Source organism: Pieris brassicae, chromosome 5, assembly GCF_905147105.1.
Source record: "Pieris brassicae chromosome 5, ilPieBrab1.1, whole genome shotgun sequence".
NCBI lineage: Eukaryota > Metazoa > Arthropoda > Insecta > Lepidoptera > Pieridae > Pieris > Pieris brassicae.
In genome coordinates this window covers 20,928,632-20,955,197 of record NC_059669.1, presented here as the reverse complement: position 1 = coordinate 20,955,197, position 26,566 = coordinate 20,928,632, and the positions used below count along the sequence as shown (strand labels likewise).

At 32.8% G+C, this 26,566-nt stretch overlaps 1 protein-coding gene across 1 annotated transcript in view; it reads left to right on the top strand.

The window, feature by feature from the left end:
- The window catches only part of LOC123709950, a 105,920-nt gene extending 86,979 nt beyond the window's left edge, over window positions 1-18,941 (top strand). Inside the window, exons 2-6 of the mRNA XM_045661580.1 lie at window positions 14,902-15,087; window positions 15,800-15,984; window positions 16,266-16,485; window positions 17,229-17,457; window positions 18,345-18,941. Coding sequence (XP_045517536.1) covers window positions 14,902-15,087; window positions 15,800-15,984; window positions 16,266-16,485; window positions 17,229-17,457; window positions 18,345-18,810 — 1,286 coding nt within the window. The 3' untranslated portion in view covers window positions 18,811-18,941. The remainder of the gene's footprint in view (window positions 1-14,901; window positions 15,088-15,799; window positions 15,985-16,265; window positions 16,486-17,228; window positions 17,458-18,344) is intronic.
- Window positions 18,942-26,566: the final 7,625 nt, after the last annotated feature.

Here is a 26,566-nt window from a genome sequence, read left to right as displayed (position 1 = left end):
TACTGTATATTTTTGACGCTGCAGCAGTTATTAAGTTATCCAGGAATGTAAAATGTGGCCTCGTTGGTAATAGTGTAGGCAATGTTGTGACTAGTTTGGTTATCATGGTAGTAGACAGCCTATGTCAAGCGACATGCGTTCAACCGTTCCATTTTAAGGCAGTATATGCCGTACACCACCACTAGGTGGAACCAGGTGTCTACTGAAGTATTTCTAAACCAATTTGACTTAGGGTCCTTTAAGCAAAGGCGCACCAATTCTTAAAAGGCTGGCAACGCCCTCACGATCCCTCTGTCATTGAGTGTGAATGGGCGGCGGTATCACTTAACATCAGTCTGCGCGTTTACCCCCTGTTCTATAAAAAAGAGGATGTTAAAATATTTTTCTCCTATCTCTATATATAAGTTCGTAAAACGGTAGAGGGGCCGTAGATTAGCAGAGAGCGAAGCTGGACCGTAGATATGCGCATACGCATTCCTACGGTCTTTTATTCTAAGCTTTGAATATGGAAGAATATTGTAATTTTGTTGTAATGTACGTACATAATCAGGCATGTTGTACTGTAAGTACTTGTGTTGTGTCAATAAATGTTCAATTACTTACAACTCAATGTATACAACTAGGTCAATTCTTTCATAAAATTGTGTTAATATCCTGCTAGAAGCTAAAAGCTTCAAGTTAAATGTCAGTATTTCAAAATGTATTGACTTAACAAAGTGAAGGAAATTGAAGTCGCGTATAAAAGACACGCTATTCACTGTGTAAAAATACTAGGTCGTGTCACATTCATGCCAAATTTGTCTTAAGACAAACGTGCTTAATTACGTACAGAGAAATACTTCAATTGAATATGTGAATATTTTTAATCAACTTACTATGCTGTTATGTTATTTTTCTCTCTCTTTATTATACAAAATAATATAATATAATCATGTTACATTTGAAAACCGAAACCTTTACATTAAAACATGCTGTTAAATTTATTTTATTTTTATTGTCTTTTGTTAAAATAGCTGTTACACATTAAGAAAAATTAGTTATTAACATAATTCTAAATTTTAATTTTTTTCCGACGTTTCGCGTACTTTTCAGCGTGCGTGCTCACGGTGACTGAAGACAGGTGTTAAATATCAAAAGTATCACAGCTGCAGAGAAAGTTGTTTTATCTGTATTTATTGCCCCGAACTAATTAGTCGTAAAGTATGCGAAACGTCGGAAAAAATTTAGAATTGTGTAAATAACTATAAGTTTTAATAATAATACATAGCTTTAATCCGTTCAAAAAGTGTTTTTCTTATTTTATTTTTGTTGTTCTAAACGCCTACCGTAACTGACGAAGCAATTGTTATTTTGAATAAGGCTGACTATCTATTGATCCCACCACGAAATATTACTCAATACCGTAGACCAGTACCTCGGTAATGGTATGGTTAGAGTAACAGAGTGGAGGAGGAGCTGCTGAAACAGAAAGTAAACAGAAAGTTTTCTCAATACTGTACCAAGATGAGATTTATTTGACATAACTATGAAATACTGTGGTGGATAAGTGGTTCCTCTAAAAACGTTTGAGGTTTCTTTAAAAACAGTATTTTGGCCTATGCTTAATTGCAAATAGGTATTACGGAAACAACTTCATCTGAAGTAAGATTGCTATCCAAACTTAGGACTAATTCATATATTATTTAAAAAATGGGAATAACATTTTATATCAGCCCTATATTGAAGAAATTTTATGTTCTCATCTAAATTTTTAACGCAAATATTAAACCGAATTAGGGACTGCTTAAATCTTGATATTTTCGAGACGCCTTTGACTAGATCAGTAACATCTAAAATGTGTTTCTTTATTACATATATATATGTGTGTGTGTATATATATATATATATATATATATTATAAGTACATTATAACATAGAGTATTATAATAATTATTGTTTTGTAGTTTTTTGTGCACTATTCTTAGCTTTTGCATTATGCATATGCGTGTGTGTGTTTGAGTTACTTGGTGACCATTGTGATGAATCTTAAATAAACTAATTCAGCCAATTTTTACTGATAATAATTAATTAATATTTTATTCTGTGAAAAGAAAGCAAAAATAAAATCAAAGAGAAAGTTCCAAAGTTTTCAGCGAAGACAAGTCGTTAAAATAATAACTTGGAGTGTCGCAAGTTTCGAGAGGTTTTGATTAGGTGAGATGTTATAAAAAAACTTTTTCAACTTTCACCAACTGTAATTTAACTAATTTCATAGAAATTAATGAATAAAAGTTGGATATTTGTCGAAATTAATAAACGGATTACATATATAAATACATATAAGTGACGACGTATCTAACATTATGTCTCGAATATGTAAAGTGTTCGATATCCGGTAAACGATTAGCCTATTTCAAATCGGAAGCCACATAAGCAATACATATGTATTACCTTTACATTTTTAACTAAGAAGATTTAACTAATTATAATTAATGCATTTGTAAATTATTATACATTTAGTATTCTCTGGATGAAGGTATTAATAAAAACATTAATTCATTACACACTAAATAATAGATCGTAATTTTGAAATAAATATATCTCAAAATATTGTTACGAGCTAGGGGATCGGATAGAAAATGCCGTAGATTTCTTCAAGTGTTTATTTCTTGAAAAATCAATGAGGAATTTATGGGCACAAATTAATCGCAGAGATGCACTAATTACACACACACTTTTTACTTCACTTATGCAACTTCACACAGTACTTTATCACTTGTAATCACTTTATTCGCAAAACTAAAGGTCACTAGTCGCGTTTCGGCTCGCTTATATATCCCTGGGAATAATTCTAAATAATAGAGAACTCTCTAGGTGGGCTTGCTACTGAGTAGCGATTGCACAATTCTAGAACGTCCGCACTCTTTGTCTCTTTCGCACGTTGCTCCGTCCTTGTCATACGGCGTTCTAGAGTGCTCAGTCAAGCTTCGAGAAGGTTCCGATCTTCTCTCTCTCTCTCTCTCTCGTTCGTCCTTGTCCCACACCTAGAAAGTTCGGTCTAGAATATTCCTTCACCAAAGGGCTATAACTAGGCCTGAAAACGCCTGAAAACGGGTCTCCTGAAAACTGCATCACTCTACTACACATGTTCTGAAACCGACTGAAAAAAGGTTTCAGCTTCCTGAAAACTAGGGTAACATTATGGAAATTACAATTTTCTAATATGTGATTGACCCTCGCCTGAAACGGTCAGAAATCATATTACAGCCTGCTGAAAAGTTCTCTAACTAGTGGAAAAATCTAGAAACATTGCAGTCGACCCGTCTTCGTAACAATATATTTATGTCATAAGAAACACTTCAATTTTATTGATGAAAATTTATGTTTTTATACATAAAACTAAATATATTACGCAGTGAAAGTGAAACGTTAAAATTAAAAGTCTATTTTCACTGCTTCACGGCCTGCCTGCCTTAAAGGCTATAAGGACTTAACATATAACCTAATCAATAATATATTTCCATAATAACTTCCATTGTGTTCAAATTATCACTTTGTGTATGGTGAATACAACAGTGTTGGCCTAGTAGCTTAAGAGTGCGAATTTATCATTCGCTTGAACAGTGAAGGAAAACATCGTAAGGAAAACGGCTTGCCTTTGACCCAAAAAGTCGACGGCGTCCGTCAGGCACAGAAGGCTGATCACCTAATCGTCTGTACTGTTTTAACAATTGATCATGAAGCAGATACAGAAATCTAAGGGCTATACCTACAAGCGTTGTAGCGCCATTGGTTTTTTTTTTGTAAAGTGAATACACACAATCACGCAGTTTTACCATCCAAGAGAATAAAAAATAAAAATGATGACCAGGTGTCCGCTCGTAGGATAGGAAATGTTTACGACCTCATTTTATTTCCAAGTTTGTTTATGGAGAAATAACACTTGTCTCAGGATGGTGGTCCAACATACTCAGATAGATTTAGAAACGCATAGTTTCCCCATTGGGGTTAATCTAAGTTAAAACATTGAAACATTACACAAGTAGCACTCATAGAACTTATTTTTAGATTTTAGATTTTTTAATTTGAGACTGATAATTGAACAGTAAATAATTATTCAGAAGGTTTGTTTGATAACATGAACAAAACTTATCAAAAATACACTTATCATAAGAAAAAAAGGATCTTATATACAGTAAATACGACACATAAAATAAATAAAGATAAAAAACATGAAATTCTAACTTACGTATTAACTAACTAAGTTATTAAGTATTGAAAAGCAATTTTAATTGCAATCTAAAAGCTGTTTACACTCAGTCATATGACTCCTGAACGATTCGTTGAAGGCTGTTATTACTATTTGCATTAGAACCAGGATACCATATTCCTGGAATGCACACAATTTATAATAATAATATTTGTTAAGAATCTTATATATTATATAGTAAATTTATTTCGAATTAATTATTAAAATAAAAGCTATACTAACAATTAACATGTTGAATATATGTTTATTGATATACAATGTTAAATGGATATATAAATAAAATATTAAATTGCAAAAGTTTTATAAATTTAAATTTATTTTTACTTAAATATCTTACAATAAAGTTTTCAATAGATAGCATACATTACATAAATAAAAAAGGCTAAAAATTAGTATTATTTAGTAGTTTCAATTTTTAACTTTGTTAGTTAATCGGAAATTAACATTTACGATTTCAAAGCGCTTTATTAGAAAGTTTATTTATTTATACATTATATTTTATTATTAATAATTTTTCAAAGTGATCACTGTAAAACCTTAGCTTTTAATTCATGACATATGATGCTTGAAATATAAAAAAAGGTGCTAAACTCCAATTTTCCATATCTTTATAGCTTTGTCGTGTCACGCTATGTGTAGTTTCCATTTACATGACTAATTAGCTGGCTGGTTGCCAAGAAGTTATCGCCTACTCTACTACTTCGATATCATCGGTCACCTCTTACACGTGAACCTACTGACAACCTGACAAAGTTGTATTTAAAAATGAGTATAGAAATGTTATATGGACACATTTTTAAAAAAAACTCCAAACGGGTTTTACAGTTTAGAGTATGTTCTCTTTCCACCACTATATGAAAGTTACGTTGTACTTGGAAGCTGGCTAACACGCCAGAATATGTTTCATTTGTTTTTCATGCGTGTGCCTTGTTAACGTCCTAGCCAAAATACAGTTTCCGATTAGTAGCTCTAGGATGTGAAAAGCCAAAAATAAAATAACAAAGCCGGTTATAGTATTATTGAATTATTGTTTAAAATTAAATATCAGTAAGTTTAAATAGTAATAAAAGCCTTTTCGTAAAATAATTTCTTAAAATTATGCTCAATCTTCCAAATATTCCTACGCTTGATTAGGTTACAAAACCACACTAATCTCTCGTTTGAGGAAACCACAGAGAAATTTGAAAGTTCACATAAGGCTGTATTTGCTCACAGGTTTTCCAGAATCAACGAGCCTTATCGCTTCAGTGAGCCGATAACTCGACTAACTGAATGTCAGTCGGTGGTGCAAATATTCGTGTCGATTGAACTTTCGCAGACCAATACTATTTGTTTTTTCCCAATTTGTCTACCACAGTCTTGTGAAGTTTTTATTACGTTTAGCTAGAGTTTACAATAATTCACTAGAATCGCGCCACTTTAACCCTAAGCTTTTGATGGCTGTTTTTACATATTATTTTTATAAAGAGGTTATCTCAGCTTTCTATTGCTCGCGTTGTTAATTCGCTCTTTGCTGCGGTATAAGAATTTGGACATTTTTATATTAATAAATCTGAGTATTATTGATATCTGAAATCAAGAAAAATTTATTGTATTTTACAGATTTTTCTCCGTTATAATTGAATTTACCTCTCTTATATAGTATTTAATTAATAAATTCAATTTTATGTAAACAAAATTGCTGCTACTAAACAAAAAGTTAACTTTTACAAGTAATATTATTTAGTAGTTTATAAGTAATTAAGAAATTTAAACGCATATTTGAGTTTTGGACTTCGACGCATTTATAATGTAATTATGTTATATAGGGGTTAAAAATAATTTTAATTGTGCAAATAGATATATTTCACAGATTCGAACCCATTAAAATTTGCCAAATTACTATCACTATCGTCCGATGTTTTAATTTAATTATAAATAACAATTGATTTGTCGCACTAATGACAATTTGACTTTGACACATTGACAATTTACAACCTGTAAGATGTCTATGATATTGCGTGATGTTGCCATTGTAATAAAACAAATCTAGATATCGTGTTCTCTTTATTATCGTGTTCTAATCTTTGACATATGTTCTTAATAATTTTCGTGGAATGGTTTTGAGAAATTATTGTGTATAGATAAATGCTATTTCTGAGTTGAATGAGCCAAGGCAGACAATACGTAGAGAAGCTTGTATGACTATTGTCTGCGAAGTACCTTTGGAGGCTTTTAAGAAGGATAATTTTTGTATGAAAATGTTTTATATTAACCTACAGTCACGGGTAGAGTTATCTATTTATTATTGAAGTCAAATTACAGAATAACATAACTGTTTTAGAGAAATGTAATAATCTATGTCAAATATTTGTCGATTTGCCGAAATTGTTTGCACTGAATCCGGAAGTTCCCCAAACACCTTTGTAAGCTTATCCTGTCCTTTACAAATACACTGTAATGGTGTAAAGGTATTTTTATCGCTTCTTGCTTTACAAAACAATTTATTTATTGTGTTTAAGAAAATAAATCCATAGCTAGTGTTTGTATGTAAAAGCAATATATCTATGGAACTAGGCCAAATACTGTATGTGTAATTTCCAGACAAATAGGTGATCTCTATGCCTGATAATATCTATGACACAAAGTAACGATGTTTGACTTCAGAACCTGTCTTAACAATATAAAAACGAAATGGCTTCAAATAAACGACGCACACGACGACATGGCTAATGCTCAATTTTCGATAAAAAAAATTGATTACATTTTAAATGTAATAAGCAGATGTAGTTTTGATACTATCCCATGCAATTGTTTAATAACTAGGATTGGCAGAAAATTGTATGTATCTTCTGCCAGAATTAATTGGTAGCCAAGAACAATATTTTATTGGTTAATGAACAAAGACTAAATTAACAAAATGATACCTTCATCCAGTCAACAATTAATTCATTTTGAGGTAAAAGGGCCAACGGTCCCAACAGGATATTTGAGATCAAAAATAAAGTAACGCTTGTTTGGTACACGTCAAACTTTTAATTGAGAAAAAGTGTGCGTTTGATGCGTAAAGGAATTTTAATCAGCGTTGAGCCCTAAGACTTGATTAAATTTATTTTTTTGTACTACTTAGTACGTGTATCTAAGGTTCTTAACGTAGTGTATCATTACGTATATTATTCTTTGAATCTCTTTAAATTTTAAAGATGAAAATATCACAAAGCGCAAACTGAATTTTGTTTTTGACGTTATAGTTTTATTATTAGTACTTATATTGTATAACATTCTAATGGCATCAAATCTAGAATATATACTTCTCATACCAAGCCACCACACGAATAAATATAATATAAGAATATAACTTTTCTCCATCCGGAACAAGTAAGTAGTTGGTAGTTACTCATCTGATGTTAAGTGATGCTTAGACACTCACATAGCCAAAAGGATTGCTTTTTAAAATTATTATGCGGTTTTTTTGATTTTTTAAAGACTAGTTTTGATTACCGACACATATATCTTTTTCCAATGACTTCCAGTCTTCATATATTACCTATTGTATTGATTTTATATAATACGCAAAAATTGTTAACACGAACACCAAAATAGTTGACGTAAACTCCCTACCACCTAGAATGCAAACTATGCTTTTCCAACAATAGGATCGTTTCCTCTTTCAGAGGCAAAACACTTCTAAAAATAAACTGAAAACTCTGAAGCTTGTTCGTGATAAACCGCGAAAGTAACGACAACAATAGAGGAAAATGGAATAAACTTTGATCGAAACAGGACAGAGTGAAGCTTTGCGTGACCGGCGAATGATCGCCAAAAGCACAACGGCAAATGCCAATTACAGTTGAATTAATCCGTTTAATTCTACAGTATTTATGGCCAAAGATGTTGAAAGACTCTGTTAAGTGGTTTTCTTTTTCTTTAAAAACAAATAGTTTGTTTAATGTTCCATTTTAGTTTACTTTTTTTATCTATTATTATCTTAATTGACTTATGTTTTCTGTTTCGTATATTTTGTTTAACAATGTTATGAATTTGTGTATTGTTTAACTGTTTTCTTTATACTATGTATATTGTATATAGCTGTAAGATTACTTATAAATGTATAATTTTTTTAACAAAGAAATACTGTCGTACAAACATTTACCGTCGCTTCTCTGTCTCTGTGACTAGATTACATTATTGAATTGGCATGTCTTCTATATGTCTGTTTAGACTATTTGAAAACATTACCGGCTTAACAAAGGACATTGTCACTAATTACATAGTATAGTTACCATAGATTATTAAAAGTAAGATTTTACAGTTTCCTATCTAACATAACAGTAACGTCCATTACTGTACAAAGGTTTTCTGAACCGTTTTCTTGTTATAAGATACTGTTGTCGATATATAAATCCCGCCTTAGCTTGTAGAACACAGAGGATGCCAGTTAATAAAGTGGGAATAAATTGCTTTCAATATTGATATTACATACAGAACATTATTTTGTCGTAAATTCATCTAACATCTTAATATCGTAACCACATACAATTAATAGAAATTAAGTAATGTTTACATTATTTTGTATTACTTTTGTTTATGTATTACTTATTAGTAAACAAAATATTGCATGGGTTATGTAACGTAACATTAGTTAAGTTACATATACATATAAATATATATTTCAGTTAATAATTAGAAGCGCAATGTGCGCATTAAACATTAGCCCGAACAGTGAACGAAAACATAGTGGAAAACCGGTTTGCCTTAGACCCAAAAAGTCGACGGCGTGCGTCAGGCACAAAAGGCTGATCACCTACTTGCCTATTCGATATATATTAACAAATAATCATCAAACAGATACAGAAATCTGAAGCCCAGACCCAAAAAAGGATGCAACGCCACTGATTTTTTTTTAAATTAATATAATCAAACTTAAGAATGCTGGTCCATAGTTAAACATCAGGAAAAACCATTGAAAATTTGACAATTAATTTATTCATTCGAATTCAGTTATTAAATAGGTGTATGAATGATTGAAAAATTCAGTTAACTGTCGTGTTAATTTTATGCAACGTGGTTACATTTGTGAATACCCAATGGGATTTTTACTCCATTAATTATTCATTTTAAATCCAATTTCATCACGCTATATTACAATGTATTGCCATTTGATCCCATGTTTTTATGACTTCTATGTGAGTGTGAACCTCGTGCGCCTCGCTAAGTTATGACTTATTATTATTACAAAATAATAACTAGAGCAGTGTTGGCCTAGCTGGCTTCAAGGTGTGACTCTCATCCTTGAGGTCGTAGGTTCGGTTCAAGACTTTCTTTCACTGAGCGCATTTAACTGCCCTCAAATGGTGAAGGCAAACATCATGAGGAAACATGCGTAAACGCATAAAGATGACGGCGTCTGATACAGGAGGCTGATCACCTGCTTGACTTTTAGACTTACATATCATAAAACAGATACAGAAATCGGATTTTTATTTTAATTAAATAAAAATATTCTGAACTCATATAACTGTTCACATTTTTGATTATATTAAAAAAAAAACCCTCAACATTTTCCAATAACCCTTTAAATGCAGAATCATTCCGGAACACGTTTCCAGTTATCTGTCGACGTAAAACTTGGTAATTCAATATAGATCCGATCTATTCGGCAGTTGGAAAAACTCACGTGTAGGCACGAACTAGAGGTATTGCGAACAGCATAGTATCATGAACCGAGAGCTAATATTGTTACATCTTTCGGGCTCATCACTTGATCGTGTTGTTATGGGATTTCATATGCCAAGACACGTTTTAAAACAATATTATTTTAGCTTATCTTTTTTAACATACGGCCTGCAATAGACTGGATAAAACTCTAGCCGGTGTAACGTTCTTATACAAATTGTTGATTGGTCAGAACAAAGCAGCACCCTCTTACAGAACATTATCACTGTCGTCCCTTATTCAAGGTTTGGTATGGTATGATTGGTGGGCTCATTTTCCGCACTCGTACTCGGTCTGCTGTGCGTCTTCCAGAATCATAGAATTCTCCTGGGCACTTCACATACTTCACGGAGTGACCTAACTGCTCCCATTTTATTCAGCAGAACTATCCAAATTTCAAAAAACGTCCGTCGTCTGAGCGTTTAAGGCAGTATTTGATGCGCAACACTGCCACCTACATACACGTGATTTCACGTGAATAATAAGCAAGTAAGTCAGCCTTCTGTACCTGAAATAGGCAATCGTCTTATGGGTTTAGACCCATATGCTCATTTTCTCTTGATTTTTCCCGAACGAAGTGAGTATTAATTGTAATCCAGTCCAGTTAAAAAGTTATCTTTTCTTGTACCGTCGCCCTCACGTTAAGCTTAATTAAGAGTTTTTTAACGACATTGTACAAAAATTTGGTTTTTCTTATCAAATACCATACATTTTATGCGATATAATTGTTTTCATTCGTTTATAAAAGTATTTTTATTACAAAATTATAATCATGGGATTCGTTGTATATTAAATGTCATCCTTATTGATCAGTTTAAATATAAAATATATTATTTTAATACAAAATTCACTTGATAAATAAATACCATTACTTTAAGTTATAAAAAAATCAGAAACTTATTTGACATAATACAATAAAAAGCCGGTTTCATCACGATGTTTTTGTTCACCGATCAAGCGGATGATAAATGCGCATATAGAAAGAAAGTCCATTGGTGTACAGCCGGGGATCAAACCTACGACCTCGCATGAGGTACGCAACACTGCTTAATTGCACTATTATGATTATCGATCTATTAATATTTTTAAGCGACTTAAATAAACCCGAAATGGATTTATAGTTCAACGTATTATTTTTTGTATTAACAGTTTACTAGTATACTTTGGATAATAATTAAGGTGATACTTGTTATTAAACTAAACTAAAACTTGGTAAAAACGAAACTAGGTTAGAGAAATCGCACTGAGAACTTGGTCCCTTGGGCTCTCGTTAATCCAGCTACAACTGAAATTGCATCAGTCAAATTTAGCCTCTAGCTGAGGCTGAAATACAAACTGGGCAGTGTACTAAACTGATAGACGTATGTTCAAACTCCGTGTGATCTTTTCGTTATCTGAGCACAATTAACAGGCCTCGTCAAAGGAAAACATAAAGAAACTATGTTAGGCGAACTTACAATGCAAAATTTTTCGAACTAAATATGGTTTTCTCGTAAAATGTCTTTGTCATTAACTTGTCTAAACTATTAGTATTGCTGGTTAATTTATTAGATCTATATTGAATTTCTTTTTCGATACAGACAACTCAGCCTTGACGTGTATTTATTTTTAGCTTATAATCGTATTTATTCATAAGACATGGATGTCGTTTTGTTTGAAATTACAAATTAAATTAATTTTATATTATTACGATTTTTTTCTAAAAGCCACGAATCTCCACGTGTTACGGGCCTGACATACATCTATCGCTAACTACTTTCTCAACATATACCAAGCATTCTCGTCGATTTTACCATCCGTTTTTCACAACCAGAGGTGATGTTCTTACCTGCAGCTGTGTTTTATCATCGGACGGAGGCATATTACGAAATTTCACCCGTATCACCCAGACGTCCGTCGTTCCACAACTGAGCGTGTTTAAAGGCAGTTTTTGCCGCGCACCACCACTATGTGGAACTAGCTGCCCACTGAAGTAGTTCCGAACCAGTTCGACTGAGGGTCCTTCAAGAAAAGAGCTCTCTGGAATTGAGTGTCCATGGGCCGCGGTATCGCTAACATCAGGTGAGCCTCCTGCCCGTTTGCCCCTTGGTCTGTAAAAATAAAATGATCCACGATTGCCTTGTACATCCTACTTATTGACCGCTTCACATTCATCCATGCCACATGGCCAAGCCACCTAACTATTCCCTTTCGTTTTTTTTTTATGTAATAGGAGGCAAACGGGCAGGAGGCTCACCTGCTGTTAAGTGATACCGCTACCCATGGACACTCACCATGCCAGAAGGCTCGCAAGTGCGTTGCCGGCCTTTCAAGAATAGGTACGCTCTTTTCTTGAAGGTCCCTAAATCGGATTGGTTTGGAAATACTTCAGTGGGCAGCTGGTTCCACATAGTGGTGGTGCGTGGCAAAAACTGCCTTAAGAAACGCTCAGTTGTGGAACCACGTACGTCGAGATGATACGGATGGTATTTTGTATTTTGCCTTGACGTCCGATAATGAACCTCAGCTGCCGTTATTAGACCGAACAACTCTTCTGAACACTCCCCATCGTAAATATCGTATCCTTGTCATTACGACCTTATGCTATCACACCTCACATACTTCTTAACGCTCTCATTTTTACGGCATTTACTCCACTTTCATTCTTTCTCTGCCAACCCCCTATTTTCACTCTCGGATAATAAATGAAATATCTATATTTATCAAAAGATAAATAAAGATGAAACTTGTGACTTTATTTAGTTATTCTCTGACATTGGTTTCTAAATTGGTTTCTAATTGGTTGAAAACTGTTAGTTCATATAAAAAATATATCAGAAACTATATGTGTTTGATGTAATGATTTATGTTATGTTTGCGGGTGTCAACGATTTGACAATCGTTTGATTGTTCATTTCCTTAAAAAACACTTCACTCGCATAAGGGGTTGTAGTTACTACATAATCCTTTAATATTTTTCAATATATTCCTACCATAACAAATTAATATCACCAAATTTGTTTATCTATGTCTATCATAAACTGTAATTGACGTTATAAAAGCATAAATTTATAATGATTATTTTTATTCCTTGACCCGTTTCAATCGCTTAATTTTCAATATGTTTTAACTTCGAGAAAACTTATATCGACTGCAAAACACTGCTACACATATATCTAATATTTGCTATTACTTCGTTAAAACTATAATACCATTGAACGTTTATTGCAATACTCATTCGTTAATTTCAACGAGGAAATGTACCTTTACAGGGACCAAACTTTGAAATTTCTTTCAACTTTCTATGTATTATTATTGCTATTTGAATTCTATTAGACTCGAATACATAAGGCAAACTACCCAACAGCGCGGTCTTTTTCCACGCCGTCTTTTGTTTGTCTCGTCCGAAAATAAAGGTGCGAACTTCGACATTCTTTTGTTTAAATAAAGGTTAAATACTTAAAAGTTAAATGGTTCTTTTCAGTTCTGATTAAACTAAACGTCTGATTGCGGACCTCATTAATTCCGACGGAGCTCGATTGAAGTTATAATGGCCTCTTAACTTGAAATGTTAAATTCTACTTTTAGAATTAATCCTATATTCCGAAAAGATTAGACAATACTGGTTCAATTTATATATCGGCTTGTTTTAATTTATCTAATTGCTCTATGTAATCATAAGATATTAAGAATTTTTTTTAAATGAAAAATTTATCTCGCCGCATTTTGATATCCACGATCCATTGTATGACACATTCAATATAATTTTGAACTTGATAGGGTTTTAGATAATTAATGATATGTACGATAATAATGATGAAGTGAAAAAACTGCACTTAAAGATATAACATTAAAAAAAATAGCCTGATAAAAAAGGCAACTACGCATCATTGTAATTCGGAATGACATAAAAGGAACTCGCCTTTAATCTGTCTAAATACTAGATTATTTTTTATAATATTCAACTAATATTTCTTTGATGATATTCATCCATAATATATTATCAAGAGTTACTTCAACAATTCAGTTAATTAAAATTGCCATTGTTTTAAACCATTATTAAAGTTTTATAATGTAATTACACGTGAACCGAAAACCTATCCAATATAATTAAGGAATTATTTATTAGCTTATTTTGATTGAACGAAATTTATTTGTAAATTAAATTTGTATAAATACAATATAGCATCTACTTATATTATTATACTTATTTACGCCATAGATGGGGCAGAGGGCGTCCACAGTGAGTTTCTATCGCGGTCAGTCTTGAGCCTAGTATTTTAACTCGCTCCAAGTCTTTCCGGTTCTCTGCCTCATCTGTAACTGCACGTAGGATCAAGAGGACTGGACCCCGGTTATATTAATATACGTACATTTCGTTTTACATTCAACCTTCTACTTTTAATATTAAGCTTTTGCCTAAATAAAACATATGAAGATAGAGACTGACTTGAAATTGTCTTCTATGAATTCTAAAACTCTTACCCTAACTATTTTTCATATCATATTAGTATAATGTATCAAACTATTAAATTATACACCGCTACAATATTAATGGGTTTTGGTGTAAGACACAAGTTTTATTAATGTAAGCATTTCCACATAGGAGATCAGCCATTCCCCGCTTGTCAGATATCTACGTATATATCTGTTCCGTGATCGTTTCTTCTAGGCAAGTAGGTGATCAGCCTCCTATGCCTGACACACGCCGTCGACTTCTATTTGACTTTTTTAGTGTTGTATGCGCACAAGCCCATTGGTGCACAGCCGGGGATCGAACCTACTGTACACTAGGCCAACACTGTTGTCCTGTACACTAGGCCAACACTGTTGGCCTGTACACTAGGACAACAGTGTTGGCCTAGTGTACAGTAGGTAGTAAAATGTATTTGTGCAAAATTGAACGACACCTTAAGAATTCAAGGACTATTACTCTCTCAATGCTCTATGTATTCATAAAATAATATTTATTTTTCCAGAACGCCTAAATGTATTATATGAGAGGAATTGGACAAGATTGGTCCACGAACAGCTTCGCAAGTTTGAGTCTTCCATAGTAGCGGCCGCGAGACAAGCAGACGTCCGGTCTCCAGACCTGGTGCTGGATACTAAATGGACATTTTCTGGATCTCTCATATATTGCATCACGTTAATAACTACAATAGGTATGTCATTTGATTATGTAAGGAATTTATGAAGTTATAGTTTAAATCAACAATACATAAAGCGATATTTTGCTAAAAGTCAAGTCTGAAGGAAATTGTATAGTTTTTTATATTAGTATGAATAAACTGATATGAATAAATCTATGAGTTATACATATACACACCATTTCATACACAACGCGATACCATAATCTAACCCGACGATCAACTAGGCTCCAGAAGATAAATCACTGGAAATGGTATTCGTTTTTAGAACAAACTCCCAAGTGAAATTTGAGAATTATCACTGAATAAATTCAAAACTCTCGTTAAATGTAAATTAATTAATAAAAGTTTTTATAAATTTGACGACTATTTAATTTAATTCCTATGGATTGATTTTCTCCAAACAATTATGATAGAATCAATTAAACATCTTTTCCGTTGACGTACTTGGTTACCTATATGAATAAAGTTATTTTGAGTTTGTGTTGACATTTTCACCTAACACTTTTGTTTAATTAATTCACAATATCTACTCAAGATGAAACGGAAAAAACTTTGATTGAGCAGCAATGGTTCATTATAAAATATAAGTGTTATGTAGAATGGTGACTAAATAATTAAAAGTTTATAGTAATACATAGCTTCAATCCGTTAAAATGTGTTTTTTTTAAATACGTATATTATTTTTAAAACCCCTAAAAATATGTTCACTATTTAATATATTTAGGGTATGGGAACGTATCACCTCGTACTGCTGCAGGGAGAGCAGCTACAGTTGCATATGCAGCAGCAGGTGTGCCCTTGGCGTTGGCCTGTTTGGCCGGACTCGGCGCATCATTGGCAAGACTAGCTCGATTAGCTTGGCTGCGAGCTACAAAAGATAAAGTGCCTCATACATGGCGGAAAGAAGAGGTACAAATTGCACATCATCAATTCAACACTTCTAGGGTAAACTCATTGATTCCCTGAACTAATCAAACCCAGAACTTCTTGGTTATACACACATCTGAATCTCTCTTTAAGTAATTTATATTAACTAGTGTGAAATTACTTTGATAAAGTTCTAGTTTCATGGGGAGATTCTACTGTTCTCGCAATAAATCAGGAGACTTTGACCAAGACACATTTAAACTTAACAGCTTTTTTCTTTCGTACTTTAGTCATACCAGTCTCTGTAATCACTTGAATTACAGGTGGAGAATCATTTTCAACTGCATGAGCAACAGAGACTACTTCCTCAGCCAATAGAGAACAACCAATACACGTCGTTTCCACCAAGAACAAACCGATCTCCTGGAACTGTAATGGTTAAGGCCGGGGAAAAAGGCCAGTACTCTCAAGTATTTGAAAAGGCCCCGGCAAGTCCAAGATCAGCAACTTTAGGCCGAATGAAGCGGAGTACTTTTATAGATGGTAATTTAATTAATTTTGTTAATTTTCTATATGTATACTGTTCGTATTGGTGTAGTGGCTTCAGCGTGCGACTCTCAGCTCTGAGGTCGTACGTTCGATCCCCGGCTGTGCACCAATTGACTATGTTTTCCTTCATCATGAGGAAACCGTCTTGCCTTAGAATCAAAAAGTCGATGGCGTGTGTCAAGCACAGAAAGCTGATCACCTACTTGCCTTTTAGATTGATAAATGATCTAAAACCATTTACATAAATCTGAGCCTTACACCTAAAAAGATTGTAGGGCCACGGATTTATTTTTATTTATATATAACTTTTGATTTATCGTACTATGAAACGCAAAGTTGGTGATTGTGTTGGGCCCATTGACAAATTTTGTAAAGAGAAAAACGTTGTAACTATAAAACAACCAGGAAATTATCTTTAGTTTTAATAAAGGCAAAAATATTATTCGTACCAAAATTTTGTTGGTTAAACAATCTAAATCGTGTTTGGTTTTGCAATATAAAAAATTACAAATTTTATTTAACAGTGTAAGTCAAAGTCAAAAATCATTTATTCAGGGCGTAGAACAGAAGAGAAGAACTGGCAATAAATTCGCCGCCACTCTTTTTAATCGCCAAGTATTTTGGTTTTACACAACGCGTATAACGAGCTGCAACCGTTACACCAATATATAATATAATATCAACAACTAATTTCATTTAAACATTTAATATTGTCCATACATATGTTTTTTTTACAGAACCACAAACTTCATCCTCATTACAAACTCAAACCCTAGACAGAAAGAAGACTGTAGGAAACACAAAATGTATGGCCACTGTACATAGCCCTAGCAGAGGTTTTCCCAGGGGACGAATAATTCAACGGCCTAGAGGTCCAGTTATTGACCAACTGATTGCTGAAGAATGCAGAGATGTTCATCATAGAAGCCAAGAGGAACTTGACGACTCGGAAGATGCTGATGAATCGTAAGTACCTCTTATGTTATTTTTAAAGCAGGCCTTTATTTGGGAAAAGGTTACATCAATAGTCTATATTACGAATATAATAAATGTGATTTGTAGATTAAAATGTGTTGAAGGTAAAATATTAAAATTAATAAAATCTGCGATTGTTACTTCTATTTGGATAATTCATATATATTGAAATAACAGTGTGGGCCCAGTGGTTAGTACGTGCCAAACGAGCTGCTGTTGAAGTTTCGATTCACAGCTGTGCATAAACTTTCTGTCTAAAGAAAAACATCGTGAGGAAAGCCTTAGACCCAAAACAGTAGACGGTGTGTGTCAGGCACATTGATCACTTAATTCCTTTTAGAAATGATTACGGAACAGTTATATAAATCTGAGGCCCAGACCTAAAATGGTAATGCTATTGATATATACACTGAAATACCGCAAAACCACTTTCGCATTAGATTTAAACTTAAGTCTAATTGATAGTTAATAATAAGATCATCCACTTGCCACACAAGTATTGGATTGTCCCATGTCCCGACAAAATTTCTAGCTATCTCGCTGCTATCTTATGCCAAATCGAGCATAGCAATATGCACTTCCAGTTAATAATATAATATTATAAGTGCAACAACAAAATCTTTCTTAGTACTAACAAACTGGATTCATTTTTGTTTGTGTGGTCAATAAATTGCATATTAATCGCTTACCTAATTAAATATATGACTTGAAGATGACAATAAAAATAATCTGTATTACTTAGTATCCACTAAAATATTATGTGATTATAACGTAATTAATTTGTTTTAAGTATTTAACTTACCTTAAACAGTTACCCAATGAAAGTCTATTTGTGAACCAGACCTTAACTAGTTTTAATCTTATAATTTTCTTTACAGAATCTGTCCCCATGATACACCATCCCGAGTGCCTTTGATCTGGAATCAAGAGAGTCACAAACAGAAGAGCTGCGCTGTTCCTAGCAGCAATACTATGAGTATCCAGCATATTCACATAGAACACTGCCACATTCCCGTCAGTATTGTTCTCTTCCTTTTATTGGGCTACATTTTCATTGGCGCGGCTATCTTCTCAACTTGGGAGAACTGGAGTTTCCTAGATGCCGCCTACTTCTGCTTCATAGCTTTAGCTACTATAGGCTTCGGTGATTTCGTTCCTACGAGCTTTCTTATTTCAAAACCAAATGTAGAATATTCCAAAAGCGAGTATATACAAATGATTGCATGCTGTGCATACCTGGTTTTTGGGCTAATATTGATAGCTATGTCGTTCAGTCTTCTTCAAGACGAAGTTGTGGCGCGTTGTTCACAGTTAGCAAACAGTTTGGGATTATCGCGTCAATGACAATACGAGAAGAGCGAATGTAGCTCAACCGACCACTTGAGAATGTTATGATCGTTATTGTGAGTATTGTCCGGTGTATTTGTATTCAAACTATAATATATTTTCTAGATGTCATTGTATCATACGACAGAATCTCATGTATCTGGTTATAATTTATTGAACCTTTTTACGGAATTTATACTTGTTTAAGACCTGTAAATAGTGTATAAATATTTATAAAAGCAAGGCTGACGTTGTAACAAAACAATAAAATTGTGTGAACTCTGTTTTTGTTTATTTTGTCCAATAAAATATATTGATGGATACAATATTATCGTACTAACAGGAGACTGTCGAGAAGCAAGTGTTAAGTGCATCACAATGGCACGAAATGCATAAATCGTGTGTGCTATGCACCTTGGCCCAAACGTAACGCTTATACTACCAAAGTAAATTATTGTAATTATATGTGGTTGAATAGATAGTGACATTCAAAGTGGTTGAATAATCCGCTTTAACTCAAACTCAAACTAAAAACAACTTTATTCATATAGGTGAACAAGTAAACTTATGAACGTCAGAAATGAAGTTAAATTAATTGTAAATTTAGTTAAGTCAAGGGCGTCGAGTGGGTAAGAAGAACTGATAAGGAACTTTCCGCCACTCTTTTTAACCGCTAAGTTTTGAATCATACAAATTGTTTGAAAATCAATCCCAAGGTTTAGGATTTTTTCACATAAGTAACGTATTGGCAATTTGTTCACTACCGAATTTAATGGAGTGAGCGCTTCAAAAGCACACACGACCCGGTAAGTAAGCTCTACTTTTTTACTTCCAAAATGGATTTCGAGCAGCAAAACTATGTTTACTGAATGTTCAAAGATACGTCATTAAAACCGCTGGATAGGCGTGCTAGTCATTACTTATTAATCTTAGTATAAAAGTATCTGAATAGTTGAATAACAATTAATCACTTAATATATTTATAATCACACAAAACACTGTCAACACATCATTTCAAAATGATAATTTTCTAACCATTATTTAATTCATCGGATGAGCTTATAAGCTAAACAATAACGTTACACAGAAGTATAAAGACGCCAGGATGAAGTGGCTATTGGATACCTTCTTCGTGCCTTGCATCTTTGAAGCTTGTTAAATGGACAAAAGTTAATTTTGAATTGTTACAAAACAAGTTTTATACATTATATAAAGTTAGTGATTCACAAATGTTTAACGTCCAATATAAACTGGAGTCTCAGTACAGAATAAGAAAGATATCATAAGTATTTACGACGATATAAATCATTAAGTAACTGTCACCCACAAAAGCTAACCAAAGGTTATTTAGTAAATCCTCCGACAAAGGATTAGCCTAATTCCTCATCTATTACTAGCGAGTCCAACGAAGAGTATACATGTTTTGTGCACAATAAAACCCAACGGGATGGCTGGATTACGTGCGGTCTGACATACTACGCTTGTGATTTATAGCTACACTATAATTTAATTTGTACTTCTCTGAAAGTATTATGATTGCACAATATGTTCTAAGTTCAAAGAAGTTCTTCGTTAATAGTTATTAAATACAACTTGTACCGAGGTTCTACTAATCTAAAATTATTAGTGTTTATTACACTTCTAACTAAAGTACTTTATTAAGGTGAAAATGGAAGTACATCTGATGTTTAGTGATACCCTCGCCATCTCAATGCCAGAGGGCTCGCGAGTGCATTGCCAGCCTTTAAACCTTTTTCGTCTGTTTCTGTCAAAACGCTACGGTTCATAGATGTGCATCTGTGTGACTTTGGTGCAATTAGATCGATTTATTGTTTAATATTTATTAGTCATGAAATATCTTGAAATGTACCGTCATATATAAGAGTATATCTCTTAATTAGTAATAACATTTAGGTCAAAAAGTTATACTACAAGATTCGAATTCTGTATAGAAAATACACGTGGAATTGATCAGCTCCCTTCGTTTTTTTATATTCAAAAATACATTGAATTGGTTGATGATGTAATCCAATATTGCGTATTATATTGGTAGAGATAAACTTAAAGAAACCATTCAAAATTATTCGATACTTATATATTCCGGAATAAAACTTGTCTATTCATACCAAACACACTTTGAATACCGAAAGTTAACTCAACAAATCAAGGATCAAATCCTCCAATTTGTCGTGAAAGTTATACAAACTACATAGTTCTGAATAGCAAAATATTGGGCCCAATACTCTCCTACCTGCCACTAGCAGCTCTTTGGGTTAACTTAATAAAACTTTTCAATGCAGCGTTTGGTGATAAACTTTCCCTGAATCGACTCCGAATTATTGACACAATGTTGTGGCAAATTAAAGTTTGATTTTTGAAGCGTTTAACATACTTTGAAAAACGTGTTCTGTTACTACAAGGTACCACAAGTATGTTGTTAACAGGCTTATAGGTGTTAGGCCCTTGCTAAATGTTGTAAAAGAAATTCAGCTCAACGAAATGCTGTATGTAATGTACATAGCCACAGGGACCAAACGTTTCAAATTTGTTTTAGCTTACTATTTAACAATTATTAATGATTGTTATTATTTATTTCCATCTCTAGTCTGATTGGAGTCTTTTAAGACTAAACTCTCTTTTAATTACAGCGAGAACGAAATTTAACATTTAAGTTTTTATAAATAACTAGCTGCCCGCGCGAACTTTGTCTCTCCTTACTGTGATTTTACTTAGCCTACCTTGTTAGTACATACCAACATGGAACAATTTGCTATGCTACAACAGAGACTGTTCGGTTTTCCGGAATTAAAACTTTTTAGGTTTTTGATGTGAAACATCTATAGCCACACGTAAAAACGGTTTACACACTACTGCATATAGACTGTATATATATACCATCGTATATATATATCGTATATATTGTTACAATAATAATTATTATTGTAACAATTAACAAACAAATTTATTGTCAAACATTCATTATTGATATTCATATTGACTAGCTAAGATTCTTGAGTTTACTAATATATTGAAGCCAATTAAAATTTACTAATGTTATGTCCAATACTTTTGTAACATACTTCAGTTACCATCGACCAATTGTCACAGTAATACCGTCCTCAGAGGCAACATCGAACATAACTATTACCGAAGTCACTGATTAAACGAATTAAGTAGTCACGATTTGAAATAAATTCGTAAATTTTTGTATTTAATGAAAATAAATGTTTATTCAATAAATAGTCATCGATATCTGGAAAAAAATCGTAATATTTTATTTTATCATTATGACATATTTAGTTCCTATCACAATATGTTCTTTGCTGCATATTACTTTTACAAAATAATGTCGATGTTTGACATCTGCCAGGCGTCCCGTGACGGCTCACATTTTTTTTATTCTGTGAATATTTATATCTATATAATATATATCTCTATATATATCTCAGAGTTCAAGTCATAATTTTGTAGGTAATCAATAAAATATAGAGGTTAATAGTAGAGGGGTAAAAATTAAGGTTTGTATGTATTTTTGTATGTTGTATCTTAAAAAAAATAACAAAAAACAAAAAACACTTTTTAAAAAAAAAATTTTGTGGACACCCTTATTACTAACTGCATATAAGCATCGGTCGAGCCGTTTCGGAGGAGTATGGGAACGAACATTGTAACACGAGAATTTTATATATATATTAATTACTTATTTTAAGTGATATGTATTTATTATAGTTTCTAAAAGAACTAATGGAACAAAGTTACTCCAAAAACGCTTACAAATTTAATTTGTCCCTGTCGAAGCGAGAAAAGGCTGATGAATTACCCTTAAACACCTGTTTAGGAAGTTTTTGTTCCTTTTTCTTTCCATTAGTCTTATTAGTTTGGTTATTAACATTTTATGGGGCTGACGTGTTGGCTGAGTCAATAAAATTTTATGTGTTGTGTTAAATCTTTACATTTTCCAAGTAACGTTTTCTTTTTAATTACAATTTCCTCAATAGTAATTTTCATGAAAAACTTATATTAAATAAATTTTAAGTTAATTCCTTCCATCTTTATTTTGTTATCTGATGTATTTAATTTAAAAAAAAACATACGACAATCTATCGGGTTTGAATACCGGCGCAGCAACAAAATTATTGATTATTTATTTCGGAGTGAATTTCGAACGAAACGCATGGAAAATTTCTAATATAACTGATGTAATCAATTCGCGTTTATATCTGTTAAAGGAGTTTCTAAACGTAGCTTTAGTTTGCCTCGTATCTCTATTCTATAAAAAAACTAAAGTTTAAAAGCTCTGAAAACAATTCACAATTCTGAAATGGACCGTTCACAAGAAATACGAAGCGATTTGTTTGGACTACAATGGAGCAAGCCTCAATCGGATATACAAGATTGATTCCTATATTCCCGTAATCCCTCGGGATCCGACGCCCAATATTCTTCTTAAACCGTCTCTAAATCTATTAGAACGTATTTTAAACGTTCGACCTACTTCAAATGTTCAGTATAGCTGAGAATTCATGAATTGTTGTTATTATTTTTATCGAATACTTAATTATTGTTATACTCGTACACTCTTCTAAACATTCATCTTAGTTAATTGTGTTTAGTCAAGTAGATCTGATAACACGAAACAATTATTCTTTCCCCGGCAAACCATTCAGAACCGGTCTATGTCGTAACGCCCGAAGACGTAAAATTTAGTAATGAAATGTTAAACATAATTTTTGTATGTTAAACTTTACAAGTAACGTTTCGTTTAGTTTTTCCGTTCTAATAGAATTCGTGCAAAAACAAAAAGCGACCATGTATTGTTTTCGAATACTTGAAGCTAATGTATGGTGCGTCCTCTATGGAGGTTAGTGTTTATATTATTCATTCACTTTATGGAATTGGCCGGACTTTGACAAGACCTCGTTATCGTCTTTTGTAATTTAGCTAAAAGGAACCTGTCGTTTATATGTTAATTGTAATTTCCGTCGTGGAATTTTTGGACCCTCGTTTAATTATACATGAGTTGCTTGGATTTTATTTGCGGCATTGCAAATTCAACCTAGGTAATTTGTACCTCAATAAATTGATACGGTTAAATGTTTTTTTTTTATATTATTATAAAATTATTTAGTTTAATATTAAATGATTATAAAAGATAGTGTCATATCTTGTCTCTTTATTAATAAACCTTAGCTAACTAAAAAAAAACCAGTTTTTTCAATATTAAAGCCTTGACTTGTTATCTATCGCGGAATATGCTTAAAAAGAGTATAAATAATATGCATAGCATAATATCACCTTCATTATGAGCATACCTCACTTACACATCTTCCCGTACTTACATACACCATCCAACACCATCAAATAACACAGCCAATTTTAATTTTTTTTTTCCCCTTTTGTAAATGTTTGAAGCTCTTCGCTATATTCTTAGTGTCATTTTTTGTTTTATGTATAATTTTTTGTTAGCTGTAGGGTTACGAAATAAATAAATAATTATATAATACACACATTTATGCGTCAGTTCTTCACGGTTCATTTGGATCGGCGTCCCAAAATGTGTCTTAGCTTCAAAAACTTCCACGACCCTGTGTAACTTCTCGCCAGTTGTTTTACTATCAACTTTTGACTTGGCCATCGCATGGAAGCACAATGAATGTTACAAGTAATGTTTAGTGCGCTGCCAAGACAATGTATTTAAATACAACAAAGTTATTTATGCAGTTAGACCACCGGACCGAAATCGCAAAATATTTTTTACATTAATTGTATTCTAAATTTTTAGAACTTCTATTCTAGTATCTTAGTGTTTTGATAATCGACTAGTCAGTAAGTCGACAAGTGAGTTAAGTTAAACTACTAGTTTAATTTGAACGAAATTTGAAATATACCGTGTTTAAGTGATTGTTGTGATGTTTAGTGATGCAATAAAGCCGCCAGTTTCTGTATCTACGAAGTGTTAATAATTAATTAATAAATATACAATCCCTGCTTGGTAACTGAATCTTCAGGCTTCAAATTTTACCCATAACGTATTAACGGGTTGACCTCGGCAATGACCTCAACTGCTTCAAGAAAAGGATAGCAAAGCTGTGTTGTTCTTTTGCTCGTCTTGGCGAGTGCACTGCCGTGTCCCCGAATCTGAACTAAAAGAGAACATCTATAAAAACAAAACTATCTATCTATATATCTTAGTTTTTTATTCAATTAGTTTTTCCCATTATTTATAATACAAATATTACTTTTTAATTTTATAATATTTGTGAAAGCGAAGTCTATTAACTATATTAATGTGCACACTTGCTTGTTAAGGAAGCAAGGAAAGAGAAAAAAGACACCTTTCGTCTTCACTCTCGATTTTTGGATTGCATTATAAAAATCGATGATCTTTGGGCATTGACGGTTAACCACATACGGATTTTGATCAATGAAACATGCGCTTGTCCGTCACACGAAATAGGTGTACAATTTCAATATAAAGTGTACAAAATATTTAGTATACAATATAAATACAAACTATCAGTGCAATAAGAAAAATTACACAAAGTTTCCTTCATAATATGTTTCCTGTAAATCTGTCATGAGGCTCTGATTGATGCTTCCTGCCGGTTTCCACCCCGATATTTTTCTTACAATAGAATTTATTATTTTATCTCCCTACATCGTTTCAATAAAAAGGTTTAACTAATGTAGTTTTCTTTATATTATACCTATATTCATCCCGGGACTGGACAAGTTTTTATATAATATGGCCTAAGAAATTGATTTATTAATTTTGGAGCTACAAATAGAAAAATAATCACGAAAAAAAACAAACGTTTCTGGCCCATATACATTTTTATACGTTATATAATTAGCGAATTAGTGTGAGTGCACCTTAGTTTTAAGTGCTGTACATTGGAAAAAAAATAGTACACAAGAACAGTGTGATTTTCCTGATAATCGGAGCAATCTCTGACATATATATAATTTATTAGTTATGTTACAAAAGCGTTTGGTTTTGTAAAGTATTTATTCCCACCATTTTTTTAAATTTAGAATACGTTTTTATTTGCCTTAAAATGTAGCTTTTAGTTTAATAGATGATGAAGTAAGTTAAATGTGGTTAAATATAAAACCAATATCCGTCCGGAGACTAGCGCAAACAGGAGTTGGACACTGTTATATTGATTACCATTCGAGTTCAAACGATTGTGGTTTTATTGTAAGTATGAAATTAATTTCCGTCTGCCGCAAGGTCAGTTATTGACTGGTTTTTAATTAGCTACTGGCTTTGTAGGAAACGGTTTCCTACAAAGCCACTTTTTTGCATAACTTTGCTTTACCAATATGTTAGAAGCATTTATTTTGGGTAACTTAAAGGTCATCTTTGGTTCTGGTTTTACCTCTTCGTTGTTGACATCCTCAGGTGCATTGCAGGATTTGGATTCTTGTAAAAATAGCAAAGGTGTGGACGTCCTGTCTCTTTTCCATCTACCCTAGACAGTTTAATATGGGTTCATTTAAGCGGTCGTTGAATAGGCATCCCCTGGACAGGCGTCCAATAGGCCGCATCTTAACCTCAGGTGGGATTGTGGCGAAACGTATAAGCCGTTCTGTATAAAAAAAGGAATTAAAACCTAAACTTAAAGAAGCATTTGTCATTCGTACAATTCGCAACTAAATTTCTTGGTTTACTGTAACTATACTTTATATATAACTCTTTTAGCGTAATTACAATTTGACAGTAAGAGACTTATTTTTACTATGAGATGTCAACAGCTCCTTAACAGCTAAC